This window comes from Hyla sarda, chromosome 4 (genome assembly GCF_029499605.1).
Source record: "Hyla sarda isolate aHylSar1 chromosome 4, aHylSar1.hap1, whole genome shotgun sequence".
In the NCBI taxonomy this organism is placed as follows: Eukaryota; Metazoa; Chordata; class Amphibia; order Anura; family Hylidae; genus Hyla; species Hyla sarda.
The window spans coordinates 22,686,602-22,704,247 of record NC_079192.1 but is presented as its reverse complement, the minus strand read 5'-3'; the positions used below and the strand labels follow the sequence as shown (position 1 = coordinate 22,704,247).

The 17,646-nt window shown below is 44.9% G+C and overlaps 2 protein-coding genes across 2 annotated transcripts in view; one reads left to right on the top strand and one right to left on the bottom strand.

Moving 5' to 3' along the window:
• Window positions 1–746, bottom strand: part of AP4M1 (adaptor related protein complex 4 subunit mu 1) — a 73,513-nt gene extending 72,767 nt beyond the window's left edge. Inside the window, exon 1 of the mRNA XM_056570145.1 lies at window positions 498–746. The gene's annotated coding sequence lies outside the window, so the exon portion shown is untranslated. The remainder of the gene's footprint in view (window positions 1–497) is intronic.
• On the top strand, window positions 39–17,224 carry MCM7 (minichromosome maintenance complex component 7). Its single transcript, XM_056570143.1, has 16 exons — window positions 39–192; window positions 4,102–4,181; window positions 5,750–5,914; window positions 5,993–6,117; window positions 7,630–7,810; window positions 7,986–8,123; window positions 10,430–10,579; window positions 10,658–10,772; window positions 10,984–11,115; window positions 11,975–12,058; window positions 12,142–12,353; window positions 13,342–13,523; window positions 14,175–14,258; window positions 14,339–14,507; window positions 16,582–16,691; window positions 16,771–17,224. Exons 1-16 carry the CDS (start codon window positions 165–167, stop codon window positions 16,976–16,978), a joined length of 2,163 nt encoding a protein of 720 aa, XP_056426118.1. The 5' UTR covers window positions 39–164; the 3' UTR covers window positions 16,979–17,224.
• Window positions 17,225–17,646: the final 422 nt, after the last annotated feature.

Genomic DNA, 17,646 nt, shown 5'->3' with positions numbered 1-17,646 from the left:
GCTTGGTCACGTGCCACGCTATCGGTTGCTAAGGGGCGGTGCGACCTAGCAGCCAATCAGAGCGCAGCTTGAAGGGAAAAGCCCGCGAAAAGAAAGCCCGGGAAAAAGAGCGACATAGTCGGAGTCAGTCAGTGGAGAGAGCAGCTGCCTGTAACATCGCCATCATGCCCCGAGACTACCAGGCCGAGAAAGGTAACTAGCGAGCCGGGGAAGGTGGAGGGCGTTCGGGGAGAAGGATAGATCAGGTATCGGGGTGCGCATGTAACGCCGGGCGTAGCGCTGACCCCAGACTCGGCCCCCAGTGAGACAAGCCGCCGGCCCGGGTGTCAGGAGAGCCGCTCGGTTCTGGTTCGGTTATCACAGGCATCAGTTTACGCCTGTTACGGCAGTCCACCACCAGATGGCGCTAGCATGTTTATGGTTTAGCTTCTCTGCGATTCCTGGCCCGTCCTTCAACACTGTCACCGATCTCTATTGGTCACCGAGCTACAACTCACCCGCCGGGGTCTCCGGTCCACCTCACGGAGGCTGAAGAGGTAGATGGTCAGGGCTGCCGGTGCTTGGTATTTCCGTATCCGGTTCACACACGTCATGTGACTATGGCGGCAATTTGCCCGGAGTGTTCATGGCGTCCACTGCTTCTCTATGTATGAGAGGACAGCCAATCACCGCGAGACTGAGTCCTGGGCTCGTGACCTAAAAGCTAAAGCCTCATTGGGTGATCTGGATGTGATCGATAGGAGTTATATCCTGTATTATACTCCAGAGCTGTACTCACTATTCTGCTGGTGGGGTCACTGTGTACATACATTACTTATCCTGTACTGATCCTGAGTTATATCCTGTATTACACCCCAGAGCTGTACTCACTATTCTGCTGGTGAGGTCACTGTGTATATACATTACATTACTTATCCTGTACTGATCCTGAGTTATATCCTGTATTATACTCCAGAGCTGTACTCACTATTCTGCTGGTGAGGTCACTGTGTACATACATTACATTACTTATCCTGTACTGATCCTGAGTTATATCCTGTATTATACCCCAGAGCTGTACTCACTATTCTGCTGGTGGGGGTCACTGTGTACATACATTACAGTACTTATCCTGTACTGATCCTGAGTTATATCCTGTATTATACTCCAGAGCTGTACTCACTATTCTGCTGGTGGGGTCACTGTGTACATTACTTATCCTGTACTGATCTTGAGTTATATCCTGTATTACACCCCAGAGCTGTACTCACTATTCTGCTGGTGAGGTCACTGTGTATATACATTACATTACTTATCCTGTACTGATCCTGAGTTATATCCTGTATTATACTCCAGAGCTGTACTCACTATTCTGCTGGTGAGGTCACTGTGTACATACATTACATTACTTATCCTGTACTGATCCTGAGTTATATCCTGTATTATACCCCAGAGCTGTACTCACTATTCTGCTGGTGGGGGTCACTGTGTACATACATTACAGTACTTATCCTGTACTGATCCTGAGTTATATCCTGTATTATACTCCAGAGCTGTACTCACTATTCTGCTGGTGAGGTCACTGTGTACATTACATTACTTATCCTGTACTGATCCTGAGTTATATCCTGTATTACACCCCAGAGCTGTACTCACTATTCTGCTGGTGGGGTCACTGTGTACATACATTACATTACTTATCCTGAGTTATATCCTGAGTTATATCCTGTATTATACTCCAGAGCTGTACTCACTATTCTGCTGGTGAGGTCACTGTGTACATACATCACATTACTTATCCTGTACTGATCCTGAGTTATATCCTGTATTATACTCCAGAGCTGTACTCACTATTCTGCTGGTGAGGTCACTGTGTACATACATTACATTACTTATCCTGTACTGATCCTGAGTTATATCCTGTATTATACTCCAGAGCTGTACTCACTATTCTGCTGGTGAGGTCACTGTGTACATACATTACTTATCCTGTACTGATCCTGAGTTATATCCTGTATTATACTCCAGAGCTGCACTCACTATTCTGCTGGTGGGGTCACTGTGTATATACATTACATTACTTATCCTGTACTGATCCTGAGTTATATCCTGTATTGTACTCACTATTCTGCTGGTGGGGTCACTGTGTACATACATTACATTACTTATCCTGTACTGATCCTGAGTTATATCCTGTATTATATTCCAGAGCTGCACTCCCTATTCTGCTGGAGGTCACTGTGTACATAGCTGTAGTATTAGTAGCCTTGATTAGTTCTGCAGCCCGGTCACCATCACTGATCATATAACTGGTGAATACATTTCCCTCATACAGATGATCAGCAGGGACGCTCGGACCCTCTTATATCTTCCTCAGTTCTCCCTGGGACTATTACTCACTGTACCAGCCAAGTGGTGTGAACTTTGTATCTGGTCCTGGTGATGGATCCAAACTAGACTTATAGTTATAAATCAGAAAGTGCTTTATCACCTGGACAGGCATTTATCACGCGATTTAGTTAAGCGACTACGCAATTTTTCATGTGACATTTTGACTGGGAGGTGAGAAAAGCAAGTTTTCCAAAACTTAAAGGAGTAGTTTGGTTGCGAAATAAAAGAAAACTCTTACCTGCCTACGCTCCCCTGGAGCTCCGGTACAGGTGTTCGGTCCCCGGGCTGTATTCTTCTTACTTCCTTTTAGCCCGGTACGTCACACGGAGCTTCAGCCTATCACCAGCAGAGGCGGGACATCGCTGCGGCCAGTGATAGGCTGAGGCTCCGTGTGACGTGTCGGGCTAACAGGAAGTAAGAAGAATACAGCCCGGGGACCCAACACCTGTACCGGAGCTCCGGGGGCTCGTTGGCAGGTGAGTTTGTTTTATTTTGCAACCTGAACGGGATAAAATGAGAAGTGTGCGCCAGACTACTCCTTTAACTACAAAGTAATAATTTTAAAATGGACTATGGGTAGTCTGGTAGATGAGCGAACTTACAGTAAATTCGATTAGTCACGAACTTCTCGGCTCGGCAGTTGATGACTTTTCCTGCATAAATTAGTTCAGCTTTCAGGTGCTCCGGTGGACTGGAAAAGGTGGATACAGTCCTAGGAAAGAATCTCCTAGGACTGTATCCACCTTTTCCAGCCCATGGGAGCACCGGAAAGCTGAACTAATTTATGCAGGAAAAGTCATCAACTGCCGAGCTGAGAAGTTCGTGACAAATCAAATTTACTGTAAGTTCGCTCATCTCTAGCGTACGTGCCCAAAAAAATCAAAAATAACGTGTTTTTGGTCACTTTTTATACCGTAAGACTTAATAAAAAGCGTTCAAAACAAAATGTTACTGATAAAAACTTCACAGTGCAAAAATATGAGCCCTCATACCGCCTGGTTCGTGGGAAAAATAAGTTATAGGGGTCAGATGACAATTTTACGAAACTTATTAATTTTCCTGCATGTAGTTATGATTTTTTTTTTCAGAAGTGCGACAAAATCCAACCTATATAAGTAGGGGATCATTATAATCGTATGGACCTACAGAATAATTATGATTTTTTTTTTTTTAAATGTACTACGTAGAAACGGATGCCCCCAAAATTTACAAAATGTTGTTTGTTCTTCAATTTTGTCGCACATAGATTTTTTTTTTTTTTTTTTTGGGGGGGGGGGCTAAAATGACTGATGTCACTACAAAGTAGAAATGGTGGCACAAAATTGAAAGGGTTATGATTTAAAAAAAATGTAAGAAGGTAAAAATGAGGGCAAAAACAGAAATGCTTGGTCCTTAAGGGGTTAACTAATGTGACAGGTGGGGCCTGATGCATTGTGTTGTGTGTAGTCTGGAGTCAATGAAATCCAAGACACATAGGATATTCTGTGGTGACCAACCTGCCCTAAAGGGACCCACCTGTCGCCACTATTGTGGTCCCCAGCGACTTCTCCTCATCAGCCTTGATTGACAGTTGCCTCTTTCTTGGGGTGTAAGAAGAGATCACTTCATCAAGGTTGGCAGAAGACAGAGATCGCCCCGATAACTCCTTGTTCAGGAAGCAATGAAAGTGGTGTCAGGTTCTCCTTAAAGATAAACACTTCTCTTACCCATCATCTCCATTTCTCATTTCAGAAAAATTCAAGACCTTCCTACAGGAATTCTACAAGGACGATGAGTCGGGGAAGAAGAACTTCAAATATGGCACCCAGCTGGTGAGCTCCTATATACTGCTGGCGGGATAGATGTGGAAGAGCTGTGTATATGTATACTGTGTACGTCTCTTGTTCCTTGAGGAGGGGTTGTGCTCACAGGTCACTAGTCTCCATGAAATTGTCACTGATCTTCCCTTTCATTACAGCTGCCATAAAGCGCACACACCCTGCTGCACAGTCTATATAGTGTCTGTTAAGGCTTCCCCTAGAAAGTGTCTTATCAATATAACATCCCAGACCTGATACATTCCCTTTAAAGGGGTACTCTGCCCCTAGACATCTTATCCTCTATCCAAAGGATAGGGGATAAGATGTCTGATTTTGGGGGTCCCGCCTGCTGCACCTGCTGTTAGTTTAGGGGGCAGCACTGGAGGCTCGTGACATCATGGTCGCACCCATTAGTGCCCCCACAGCCTCTCAATGCAAGGGGGCGTGAAAATGTCACGCCCCCTCCCATAGACTTACATTGAGGGGGCGTGGCCATGACATCACTATCCTTTGGATAGGGGATAAGATGTCTAGGGGCAGAGTACCCCTTTAAGGTAGGGATGGCATATGGCATTCTAATCATTTAAAAATTAGCAAAAATCAGAAATTTTGGAGTTTGCTTTTATTTACTTTTTTTCTTTTGCAATTGCGTCATTGACCCCAGGATCAGGAATGGGATCCTAGTACTGACCAAACTTGTGAGAACCATCAACTGCTGAGGCCTGGCTATATGGCCTTAATTTGTCTTGAAAAGCCACTTGACCACCAGAGATGCGCGCCGGCGCTGTGATCGCAGCATTTAAACGGTTAAATGACATCAGAGGGAGTTCAGTCCTCACAGCAGATAGCAGCCGATCCCTGCTCTGTGTATAACACTGGCCCCCTGCTCCTGACTTGTGATGAGCGGCAGGCGCCATAGCCAAATTAGTGATAGTTCGCGAATATTCATCCTGTGTTCGCGGAATTCACGTGTTCATTCACTTTTTCTTTTTTTTTTTCATTTGAAAATTTACATGGAAAATTTGCATGTGGAGAAAAACGAATATTCGTAATTACGAATATATAGGACTATATTCTAAATATTCGCCAAGTGCCAATGAGTACGGGGCTAACAAAAATTTAGGTTCCAGAACAAAATTGTCGTCATGGGGACCTGGCGCCTTGGATTTGTTGAACCCTGCTCTAATGGTCATTATGTACTGCAGTGTTTCCCCCAACCAGGGTGCCTCCAGCTGTTGCAAAACTACAACTCCCAGCATGCCCGGACAGCCGAAGGCTGTCCGGGCATGCTAGGAGTTGTAGTTTTGCAACAGCTGGAGGCACCCTGGTTGGGGGAAACACCGATCTAACACTTCCAGTCTTCCTACTATGACTTGGAACAGCACTCTCTAACCCAGTGTTTCCCAACCAGAGTGCCTGCAGACATGCTGGGACTTGTAGTTTTGCAGCAGCTGGAGGCACCCTGGTTGGGAAACACTGATGTACGGTGTTCCTTTAGGGCACTGATTTCCTCGCAGGTCTGTAGTAATACATGTCATATGGAGGAAGACAAGTCAATCTTTACCTATTTCTTTGCCTAGACTAACATTGCCCACAGAGAACAAGTCTCTTTATACATTGACCTTGATGACCTGGCAGAAGAAGATCCCGAGCTGGTAGATGCCATCTGTGAGAACACCCGCAGATACACCAACCTGTTCGCAGATGTTGTGCAGGAGCTGCTGCCCCAGTATAAGGAGAAGGAGGTGAGTACTGGGTCCTAGGGAAGCCGCGGGTGTCTCTGGGGCAGAACAATCTCTCATCCTGGGGTTTTATCTTCTCAGGTGGTGAATAAGGATTCCCTGGATGTCTACATAGAGCATCGATTAATGATGGAGCAGAGGAGCCACGACCCCACGGAGATCAGGGACATTCACAACCAGTATCCCGCAGAGCTCATGCGCAGATTGTAAGTCCTAGTTGCTGCATGTCCTGTTGAAGATATTGGCAGCAAGATCAGGGTTTCCCAGCCAGGGTACCTCCAGATGTTGCAAAACTACAACTCAATTTAGCCAAACACGGCAAACATTAAGCGCCGTATGTAGGTCCCGGGGGTACCAATATATATCCAAAAACCGAGACCCACAATACTAATATTATTTGAAAAAGTATAACAATCTTTATTAGACAATATAAAACAATTAAAAATAATTAAAAGGCAGAAGATGACCTTAGGCAGGGGCCCCCTGACGAAGCCCATACGCGAAACGTGCATTGGGGTGTTGGTGCTTGGTGTTCCTGGCTTGTGGGTATATGACAGGTAGTCTCTTTAGGTATTACTTATCTTGGGTCCCTATTCATGTCTGTTATACTGCATTGCTGCTCCCCATGTTATACTGATGTGTTAGATGTTATATCTATATTATACTATATTACGAGTTTGCAGCCGTGCCAGTCTTACATTGTGTATGCTCTTGACTGAATACCTACATCGCCCATACCAGGTTCACTGGCACTTGTTGTCTCCTGCCTAAGGTCATCTTCTGCCGTTTAATTATTTTTAATTGTTTGTTTTATATTGTCTAATAAAGATTGTTATACTTTTTCAAATAATATTAGTATTGTGGGTCTCTTTGTTTTTTGATATATAAAACTACAACTCCCAACATGCCCGGACAGCCTTTGGCTGTCCGAGCATGCTGGGCGTTGTAGTTTTGCAACAGCTGGAGGCACCCTGGTTGGGTAACGCTGATCTAGCTCTTCCAGTCTGCTTACTATGACTTGGAACAGCATTCTCGAACCCAGAGTGCCTGCAAGCATGCTGGGAGTTGTAGCTTTTCAACAGCTGGAGGCACCCTGGCTAGGAAACACTGCTCTAACCTGTGGCTCTACAGCTGATTCAAAATTGCAATTCCCAGCATCCTTTGGCAGCCTGTTAAAAGGGGTACTCCTCTGGAAAAACACAACTTTTAACTGGTGCCAGAAAGGGACAGAATTGTAAATTACTTATATTTAAAAAAAAATAATAATTATAATAATCTTAATCCTTCCACTACTTATCAGCTGAGGTATTCTACAGAGGAAGTCTTTCTTTTTGCATTTCCTGTGTGACCACAGTGCTCTCTGCTGACACCTCTGTCCATTTTAGGAACTGTCCAGAGCAGCATATGTTAGCTATGGGCATTTGCTCCTTCTCTGGACAGTTCCTGACATGGACAGAGGTGTCAGCAGAGAGCAGTGTGGTCAGACGAAGATAATTCAAAAAGAAAAGAACTTCCTCTGGATCATACAGCAGCTAAGTAATGGAAGGATTTAAGATTTTTTTTTTTTTTTTTTTTGCACCAGTTGATTTAAAATAAAAACAAAAAAAAAATAAAAATTCCAGTGGAGTACCCCTTTGAGTCATGATAGTTGTGTTGGAACAGCTGAATACCCACAGGTTAGCGACCATTAGCTGAGCACTTGCCCCCTTTTCTTTCAGTGAGCTGTACTTCAAGGCTCCTTCCACCTCCAAAGCCAGAGTTGTCCGTGACGTGAAAGCAGACTGTATCGGTAAACTTGTAACCGTGCGGGGAATTGTCACCAGGGTCACAGAAGTGAAGCCCATGATGGTGGTAGCAACGTACACATGTGACCAATGTGGTGCCGAGACCTACCAACCTGTAAGTCAGATTATAACTTGTATGATCCAGTCTCCATTGCTCTACACCAGTGTTTTCCAACCAGCTGTTGTAAAATTACGACTCCCAGCATGCTGGGTGTTGTAGTCTTGCAACAGCTTGGGGCACCCTGGTTGGGAAAACGTTGCTCTACATAACCATCTCTTTACATTTACAGATCCAGTCTCCAACCTTCATGCCCTTAATGATGTGCCCGAGTAAGGATTGTCAGACCAACCGCTCGGGCGGAAGGCTTTATCTCCAGACCAGGGGGTCAAAGTTCATAAAGTTCCAGGAGCTGAAAATCCAAGAGCATGTGAGTGTCACCTGATCATCTCTCGTCATGGCTTCTTTTTTAGGCTGGGTTCACACCAAGTTTTTTTCAGTAAAGTTCCCGTACAAGTCTTCAATGTGTAAACCATACGGAACCGTATTGAAAACCGTATACAGTGATCCCTCAACTTACAATGGCCTCAACATACAATAGTTTCAACATAATGGTCTTTTCTGGACCATCCTAAGTTGAAACCAGACTCAATATACAATGCTACCTACAGTCCAGATCTGTGAAAAATGTCAATGGCTGGAAGAACCGACCAATCAAAATGGGCATTCACTGGTAAAACACCTGTATTACTAAATATGTATGCACTGACTGGTGTCTGGTAGCGCCCCCTACAGGGAGGTATTACATGTTCTGTACTCTTTACCTGTATTACTGAAGTGCATGCACTGACTGGTGTCTGGTAGCGCCCCCTACAGTACAGGGAGGTATTACATGTTCTGTACACTTTACCTGTACCAGGGTTAGCTGCTCCTCTGGACACCAGGTGAGGGCGACTCCATGTTACTTTTTTAGGAAACTGTGTACTGTATAGGACCCCGAAGAAGCTCCTGTCCTCTACATAGACCAGTGTTTCCCAAGCAGGGTGGCCCCTGCTTTTGCAAAACTACAACTCCCAGCATGCCCGGACAGCCTTTGGCTGTCCGGGCATGCTGTGAGTTGTAGTTATGCAACAGCTGGAGGCTCCCTGCTTGTGAAACGCTGACATAGACAGTGATTACAGCTCCCAGCAGATCTTTATTACTTTTATATATAAGGATTTGCTTTATCTATATTAGTTATCTACTTATTTTTCTTTAATCCTAACTTTTTCCTATTTTTGGATGACATTTTGGTGCCTTTAGAACCAACTATCAGGTTTCCATAGAGTTCTGGTCTCAACATACAATGGTCGTCCCAGAACCAATTAATATTGTAACTTCCGGGACCACTGTACACTGACTCTCCATTGAAAACAGTTTGCCAAAAGATGCATCCCTTGGAATTTCAAATGAGTGAAACTTTATTCATAATGGGGAGAAGTTAAAAGCGTAAGTTTTTTTTTTTTTTCTTAAAAAAACATGCAACCGGACATGACTTTTTCAAACCATACACAGGTTAAAATTTGTACACACATTTTAATACAGTTTAGGCTGCATTTACATCTCGTTTTTGCAATACGGTTCCCATATCCGGTTTAAGTGTAAAAACCGTATGCCAAACGTAGCATCCGGTTGTGTTTTACATAATTTACGGTTTTATATATATATATGTGCGTACGGTTCCATCCGGTTTGCACAATACGCTTTTTGTAGTTCGTACATGCGCAGTGCATGCCAAAAGTGCTTCCCAGAAATAGAACAAGAAGAACTTTAAGGACAAACATAAAACCGTATCCGTAATTTTTTCAAAAAACGTATTAAACCGAATGCAACTGGACATCTGTTTTCAAACCGTATACGGTTAAAAACGTTCAATGGTATATACGGTTGTACACGCTTCGGTCCGATTTTGAGACATACTTTTTGCAGCCGTAGGGTGGGTTCACACGATGGTTTTTAAAGTAAGTTTCCTGTATACGTTCATTATTGAAAACCGGATGCGTACGGTTTACTCCCGTACTCAAAACCGCAGTTGACAACGGTTTTGTCTCCAGTTTAAAAACTTTAAAAAATAAAGTCAAACGTACAGAACTGTATGCACTTTTACAAACTGTGTACTGTTTAAAAACGCATACGGTTTATTTTTCCTATACTGTCCCATCCATTTTTTTTTTTTTTGCCATACGGTTTACTTTAGAAAAAGGGATTGAAAACAGTACGGCAAAAATGTCATGTGAACCCAGCCTTAGGGGGTGGTTTCACTCTACGTTTTCTCCCATACGGGAGCGCATACGGCAGGGGAGAGCTAAAACCTCGCGCGCCCGTATGTCATTCGTTTCAATGAGCCGGCCGGAGTGAAACGTCCGGTCGGCACATTTTTCCGCTGTATGCGCATTTTCCCCAGACCTAAAACTGTGGTCAACCACGGTTTGAGGTCCGGTTGTAAAAGCGCAAAAAAATTAGCCGACCGAACGTTTCACTCCGGCCGGCTCATTGAAATGAATGACATACGGGAGCGCGAGGTTTTAGCTCTCCCCTGCCGTATGCGCTCCCGAATGGGAGAAAACGTAGTGTGAACCCGGCCTTAGTCAGGTTTTGAGGAATCTGTTCATTGAAAACCTGATACGGGAACTGGTATTGCAAAAAACGTGGTGTGAATGCAGCCTTACTCAGGCTCATCCAGTTCTGTTGTTCTAGAGCGATCAAGTACCTGTCGGTAACATTCCCCGCTGTATGACAGTCTTCGTCCGAGGAGAGAACACGCGTCTGGTGCAGCCTGGCGACCACGTCGGTATTACTGGAGTGTTTCTGCCCATGCTCAAGACTGGCTTCCGGCAAGTAGTCCAGGTAAGTGATTGTGAGCACTTAAGAGTCCAGATGGGTCCCCCCACCTATGTATTTGGGCTATAATGCTCTTCTCTGCAGGGACTGCTGTCTGAGACCTACCTGGATGCTCATCGGATGGTGAAGATGAACAAGACTGAGGATGATGAGTTGGGAACGGAAGAATTGAGCGAGGAGGAGTTGCGGCAGATCACAGGTAAGCTAAATCGGGGCAAAACATACTTATTCCCTTGGTTCCCAACAAGCACATCTCTAGCTGTTGCAAAACTACAACTCCCAGCATGCCCGGACAGCCTTCGGCTGTCCGGGCATGATGGGAGTTATAGCTTTGCAACAGCTGGAGGCACCCTATTTGGAAAATACTACCTTCCAGCTTTGCTCACAAGCACGATCTGCTTCTCTTCTAGAGGATGACTTCTACGAGAAGCTTGCTGCGTCCATCGCACCGGAGATCTATGGACATGAGGATGTGAAGAAGGCTCTGCTGCTTCTCCTGGTGGGTGGTGTGGACCATTCACCCCGTGGCATGAAGATTAGAGGTCAGTGTGTGCAGAGTCCACATGTTGGTCATTTACAGCACCTAAATTGTCTTTCATCCTACTTCAGTGCTTGCATTTATTCAGTGTATTGTTAAAAAAATATATAGTTATAAAAAATATATTAAAAAATATATAAATAAAAAAAATGTACACCAACACTTATACAGTGGTCCCTCAACATACGATGGTAATTCATTCCAAACGAGACAGTTTGTCGAATCCATCATATGTTGAGGGATTCGTGCAATGTAAAGTATAGGAAGCTGTACTCACCTGTCCCCGCCGCTCCCGATGGTGACCCCGGGCCTCTGCTGGGCTCTCCTGATCTTCTCCGGTCCTCCGCTGTCTTCCTCAAGGCCTTACTGGGCCTGCATAGCGACATCATTACGCTGCTGCGTACGACGTTCCTATTGGATGATGGGACTGCGGCGTGCGCAACAGCGTATTGACGTCACCGGAGAGGGCCGAGAAGACACCGGAGGACCAGCGCTGGGCCCCGAGGGCACCCCGGAGCATCATGGAGGGGTAAGTGATACTCACCGCACCACACGGGGAACATTAAGCTGCTATTCGGCAGCAGCTTAAGCATTTTGCCGGAAAGCACTTAATGCGATGGCCCCGACATAAAAAGCATTGTCTGTCGATTTCATCATATTTCAGGGCCATCGTAGGTTGGGGATCACTGTATTTTATATTAAATACTTAAAAAAAAAATTGTAAATATAATTGTAAAAAAATGTATATAAATAAAATATAAAAGAGATAAAATATATAAATAATTCTAAATAAAATATTAAAATATAAATAGAAAATATAAAAAAATATAATAATTTTTATATTTTTCCCCCTATTCCTGCAGGGAACATTAACATTTGCCTGATGGGAGATCCAGGAGTGGCCAAGTCTCAGCTTCTGTCCTATATAGACCGCCTGGCTCCTCGCAGTGAGTATAGTTTTGTGTGGGTCTCATCACTTCCTCCGTCAGTGGGTTGTCCTGTGGTTTAATGTTCTCCTCACCGCTCTTAGGTCAGTACACCACCGGAAGAGGCTCCTCGGGTGTCGGTCTCACGGCCGCTGTGATGAAGGATCCGGTGACTGGAGAGATGATGCTGGAGGGAGGAGCCTTGGTGCTGGCAGATCAGGGAGTCTGTTGTATTGACGAGTTTGATAAGATGATGGATTCTGACCGGACCGCCATCCACGAGGTCATGGAACAGCAGACCATCTCTATTGCCAAGGTAAGTGTTTACACCCCTGCACTATAGTATTAATGGGGTTGTCTGGACGTAACATGTTACAACTGGAGGTTCAGTTTACAGACCACTGTAGAAGACGCCATTTTTTTTTAGTAAAGATGATGAAGTTACTATGTGTGGCTGCAGCCTAAACCCTGACTAAGCTTTGTTCCCTTCTCCCCTTTAAGCACTCAAACTACCCCATGTAATGTTTCCTGCTAATTGTCATTTAAAGGGGTACTCCAGTCAAACTTTATTTTTAGTTTTTTTAAACTGGTACCAGAACATTAAAGGACATCTGTAGTGCAATATAACTATCCACATGCCGACGGATAGGGGACTTATAGATCGCAGGGGGGGGTCTGAGCGCTGGGGCCCCCCGGGATCTCCTGGACGTGGCCGCAGCAGTATGCTGGAAAAGGGGGCGTTCCATCGCCGCATGACATGGCGGCTGACACTCCTCCCTCCATGTACCCCATAGCGATATATGGAGTGGGAGTGTCTGCCGCGGCTTTCTGCTGAGGACGAAACTTCACTTCCTGCAGACTGCCGCAGCCCTGTCCAGGAGATCCCGGGGGCCCCAGCTCTCAAACCCTTCTTAGGGGCTAAGTTATTTTTCGCTGGAATACTCCTTTTTAAAAAGATTTTGTAAATTAATTACAATAAAAAATATTAATCCTTCCAGTACTTTTCAGCTGCTATATGCTCCACAGGAATTTCCTTTCTCTCTGACCAGTCCTCTCTGCTGACACCTCAATTCCTGACATGGACAGAGGTGTCAGCAGAGAGCACTGTGGTCAGAAGATAGATTTGTAAATTACTTCTACTAAAAATGTGTTTGTTTTCCTAGGACCAGTTGATTTAAAAAAAAAATAGTTTCACTGGAGTACCCCTTTAATGCAGCGCACTAAGGTTCAATAATGGTCTCTGCAAGGTGTCTGATCCATGACCAGTTTTAGTGACATAAATATGAACTACATTGTGTCTTCAGGCTGGAATAATGACCACTCTGAACGCCCGCTGCTCTATCCTCGCCGCTGCTAACCCGGCCTACGGAAGGTACAACCCCAAGAAGACTGTGGAGCAGAACATCCAGCTGCCCGCCGCCCTGCTGTCTCGATTCGATCTGCTCTGGTTGATTCAGGACAAGCCTGACCGAGACAATGACCTCAGGTATGTCACTACTTACATCCTCACTGCTACCATCTCGCCTGCTGTGTACTTGGGCTCCTCTCACACTACACACTGCTCCATTTTAAAGACCTGTTACAATGTCCCGATAAGAAAACAATTAAGCAATGGCTGTTAAAAAATCCCATTCAAGTCTATGCGTTTATTTATTTTTAAGATCACCTGTTATGAATAAAGGACGTTATTTGTGACGGGAGAAAAATTTGTGCATGTAACATGTTTTATTTTAACCAGTCATAAATAACGTCCGTCATTCATAACGGTGATAACGAATAATCAAAAAATCCCATAGACTTGAATGGGATTTTGTGACGGACGTTTTTTTTAAATGGGTGCTCAGCATTTGGAAGAAACTGTTCCAAACAGTGTTGCATGTGATGTCATAGCCCCGCCCCTCATGTCACACCCCACCCCCTCAATGCAAGTCTATGGGAGGGGGCGTGACGTTGTCACGCCCCCTCCCATAGACTTGCATTGAGGGGGCGGGGATATGACATCACTTGCTGCAGCATTCGGAACTGTTTCTTCCAAATGCTGAGCAGCGGAGTACCCATTTAAGGATTTTTGTAACTGGTCTTTAAAACAGAGTAACCTGTAGTGAGAGGAGCCTTTACCAGTGACTTACTCTTTCAGGTTGGCTCAGCACATCACCTATGTCCATCAGCACAGCAAGCAGCCGCCCTCTCAATTCGAGGCTCTGGATATGAAGCTCATGAGGTCAGTCCATGTCCGCCATGTTCTTGTTTCCCAAAAGCACGAACCACATCTTATAATGCATTATGGCTTTACTCCCCTAGACGCTATATCACCATGTGCAAGCGTAAGCAGCCTGCAATCCCAGAATCCCTTGCGGACTATCTGACTGCAGCCTATGTGGAGATGAGGAAAGAGGCCAGAACCAACAAAGACACCACATTCACCTCGGCCCGAACCCTCCTTTCTGTCCTGCGACTCTCCACAGCTCTGGTGAGACATCTCAAGATTTCAGTCATGTGACCCATGGGGTGGCTGGTTTCGGGGGTTTTGTTTGTCTTGTGGGGGTTTTGTTTGTCTTGTGGGGGTTTTGTTTGTCTTGTGGGGGTTTTGTTTGTCTTGTGGGGGTTTTGTTTGTCTTGTGGGGGTTTTGTTTGTCTTGTGGGGGTTTTGTTTGTCTTGTGGGGGTTTTGTTTGTCTTGTGGGGGTTTTGTTTGTCTTGTGGGGGTTTTGTTTGTCTTGTGGGGGTTTTGTTTGTCTTGTGGGGGTTTTGTTTGTCTTGTGGGGGTTTTGTTTGTCTTGTGGGGGTTTTGTTTGTCTTGTGGGGGTTTTGTTTGTCTTGTGGGGGTTTTGTTTGTCTTTAAGGTTCCTATTCAGTCCAATGAGCTCCAAAGTGCTGTTCGTGCAGGTAGCTGTGTACAGATCCTACTGTAGGGACAGCACTTCCGCCGCTCGCTGTGACCCGGCTCTACGCTGCTTCTTCCTCTGTCCCCCCGCATTCTCCCCCAGACAGGCCGATGTTGACAGGCAGAGACAGGAGCAACTGCTGGTGTGTCCTCAGAGCATTGCACTTGTCTCGGTCTGACAGTGTTGGCAAAACACTCCACGGCTTGGCTTCAGTCTCTCTAAACCTTTTCTGATGCTCCCGGATGAGTGCGGCTTCTACATAACAGTATATGTGAAATCTACATGTAACTTTACAAATGCTTCAAATAACAAATCGCCTTCTCTGTGGTCGACACCACCTGCTACTTGGACAACTCTGGGTCGTCAGCAAGACCAACAATACAATGGAACAGATTCCAGCTTTGTAAAGGAGCATAAAAGCAGCTTACTGTATTCAGACTGGTACAACAGGAAGAGGAGTAGTACACATTTCGGGAAAGTGTTCTGTTAACATGTGCAGGGAACAATGAGATTATATGAAATATACCTAAAATTGCTAGATTTTATTTTTTTTATATTTAATTTATACTTTAACATCTAGAGGGCCACAGTTTGGACACCACTGGTCTAAACTACAACTCCCAGTATGCCCGGACAGCCGTTGGCTGTCCGGGCATGCTGGGAATTGTAGATTTGCAACAGTTTGGACACCACCGCATTAGACTAATAGCAGTTATTTGTTTACTAGCATAGACTTGATCGGTAATATTGACTCTACTTGTACAGGGAGCGGCACAGAGTACTAGTAGACCTCCAGCCAACATCTTTCCTTTAGGACCCCCGCTATCATGCTGAAGGGGGTCTGAGTGCCACAAGCTCCTGGCAACTTGCATTTTATGGTTATAAATGTAATAAGCATTGAGCAGGGCATCTGAAGGGTTAAAGGGGTACTCCGGTGGAAAACTATATTACTTCTATTAAAATATATTTATCCTTCCAGTACTTATTAGGAGTAGCCATATTAGTCCAGTGATGCAAAATAATCTAGTTGCAGTATCTTGTAATACCTATAAAAAAAGGTATTACAAGATACTGCAACTACAGATGATTTTGAGATATATTTATTTAAATTTTTTTTTTAAATGAAGTATTTATTTTATTGAATTTTTTTTTTTTTTCAGTGCTCTCTGCTGACACCTGTCTGTATCAGGAACTGTCCAGAGCAGCATAGTTTTGCTGTGGGCATTTGCTCCTGTTCTGGACGGTTCCTGATATGGACAGAGGTGTCAGCAAAGAGCACCGTGGACAGGAAAAAACAATCCAAAAACTTACTTTCTCTATAGTATATAGCAGCTGATAAATAATGGAAGGATAAAGATTTTTTTTTTTTTTTTTTTTTTTTTTTTTTTTTAATAGAAGTCATTTACAAATCTTAACTTTTGGCACCAGTTCACTAAAAAAAGTGTTCCCCACCGGAGTACCCCATTTTTAAATGCTAGAAATCGTCAGGGCATTAGTGGTGAGTCCCAGCTGCCAATAGCAGCCAGTACTCACCAGGTATGAAGCAAAGGGAGCTGCAAGTCTTGCTGCTTTGGGATGTGTTCTGAGTAGAATAACCATTATTTTTAGGAAGTATCTGCTAGTGTTAAGGTGGTGACCTTTCTCATATACTGCCCCCTAGGCACGGCTACGTCTGGAAGACGTTGTAGAGAAGGAAGATGTCAATGAAGCAATGAGGCTAATGGAAATGTCTAAAGACTCCCTGCTGGGAGACAAAGGGCAGACGGCGAGGTGAGTGGCTGTGATTTCCGTCATCCACGTCACACAAGTCTCTTATCAGGTTGACCTATAATAACCTCTCTATCTACAGGACCCAGCGACCGGCTGACGTCATCTTCGCCACAATCCGTGAGATGGTTCCGGAGAAGGGTCAGCGCAGTGTCAAGTACTCTGAGGCCGAGCAGCGCTGCGTGTCTAAAGGCTTCACCCCCGCACAGTTCGAGGCGGCTCTAGAGGAGTACGAGGAGCTGAACGTCTGGCTGGTCAACCAGGCGCGCACCAAGATCACCTTTGTGTGAGCCACATCCACCACAGACTGTCTATAACAAACTGCGACCCCCAATACATGACCCCTGTGACTGACCGCAGGCCCTGCCTTTGTATATTATTGAGTGCTTGTTTTAAGCCCCTCTTTCGGAGGAGTGAGTGAGCTTTGTACGTTACAGAATTATTTCTCCTTTAGCTGCATTTCTGTCTTTTTTTACTATGGAGCTTATTTCTGCACAGATGGGAATTGTGGACTCCGGAGAAAGTTCAATAAAGACTTTTTTTACTAGTAAAATGTGTCTATTTTCTTGGACTTGCAACCCTGCTGAGTAAATGTCACAAAGGTGTCCAGCAGATGCTGCGTAAGTGTATAGCTGGTGCCCATTGCAACGACCTGTCTGAAGTCTGCAGCTCCTGCCACCAGCCTAGAGGGAGTTGGAGAGATTAGCTTAGAAATTATTATAGCATTGTTTCCCAACCAGGGTACCTCCAGCTGTTGCAAAACTACAACTCCCAGCATGCCTGGACAGCCGTTGGCTGTCCAGGCATGCTGGGAATTGTAGTTTCTCGATCGGCTCCATTGGGGGACACAGACCATGGGTATATGCTGCTGTCACTAGGAGGCTTGACACCATGGCTAAAGAAAAGTCGGCTCCTCCCAGCAGGATATACCCGCCTCCAGGTCACTGAGCTAATCAGT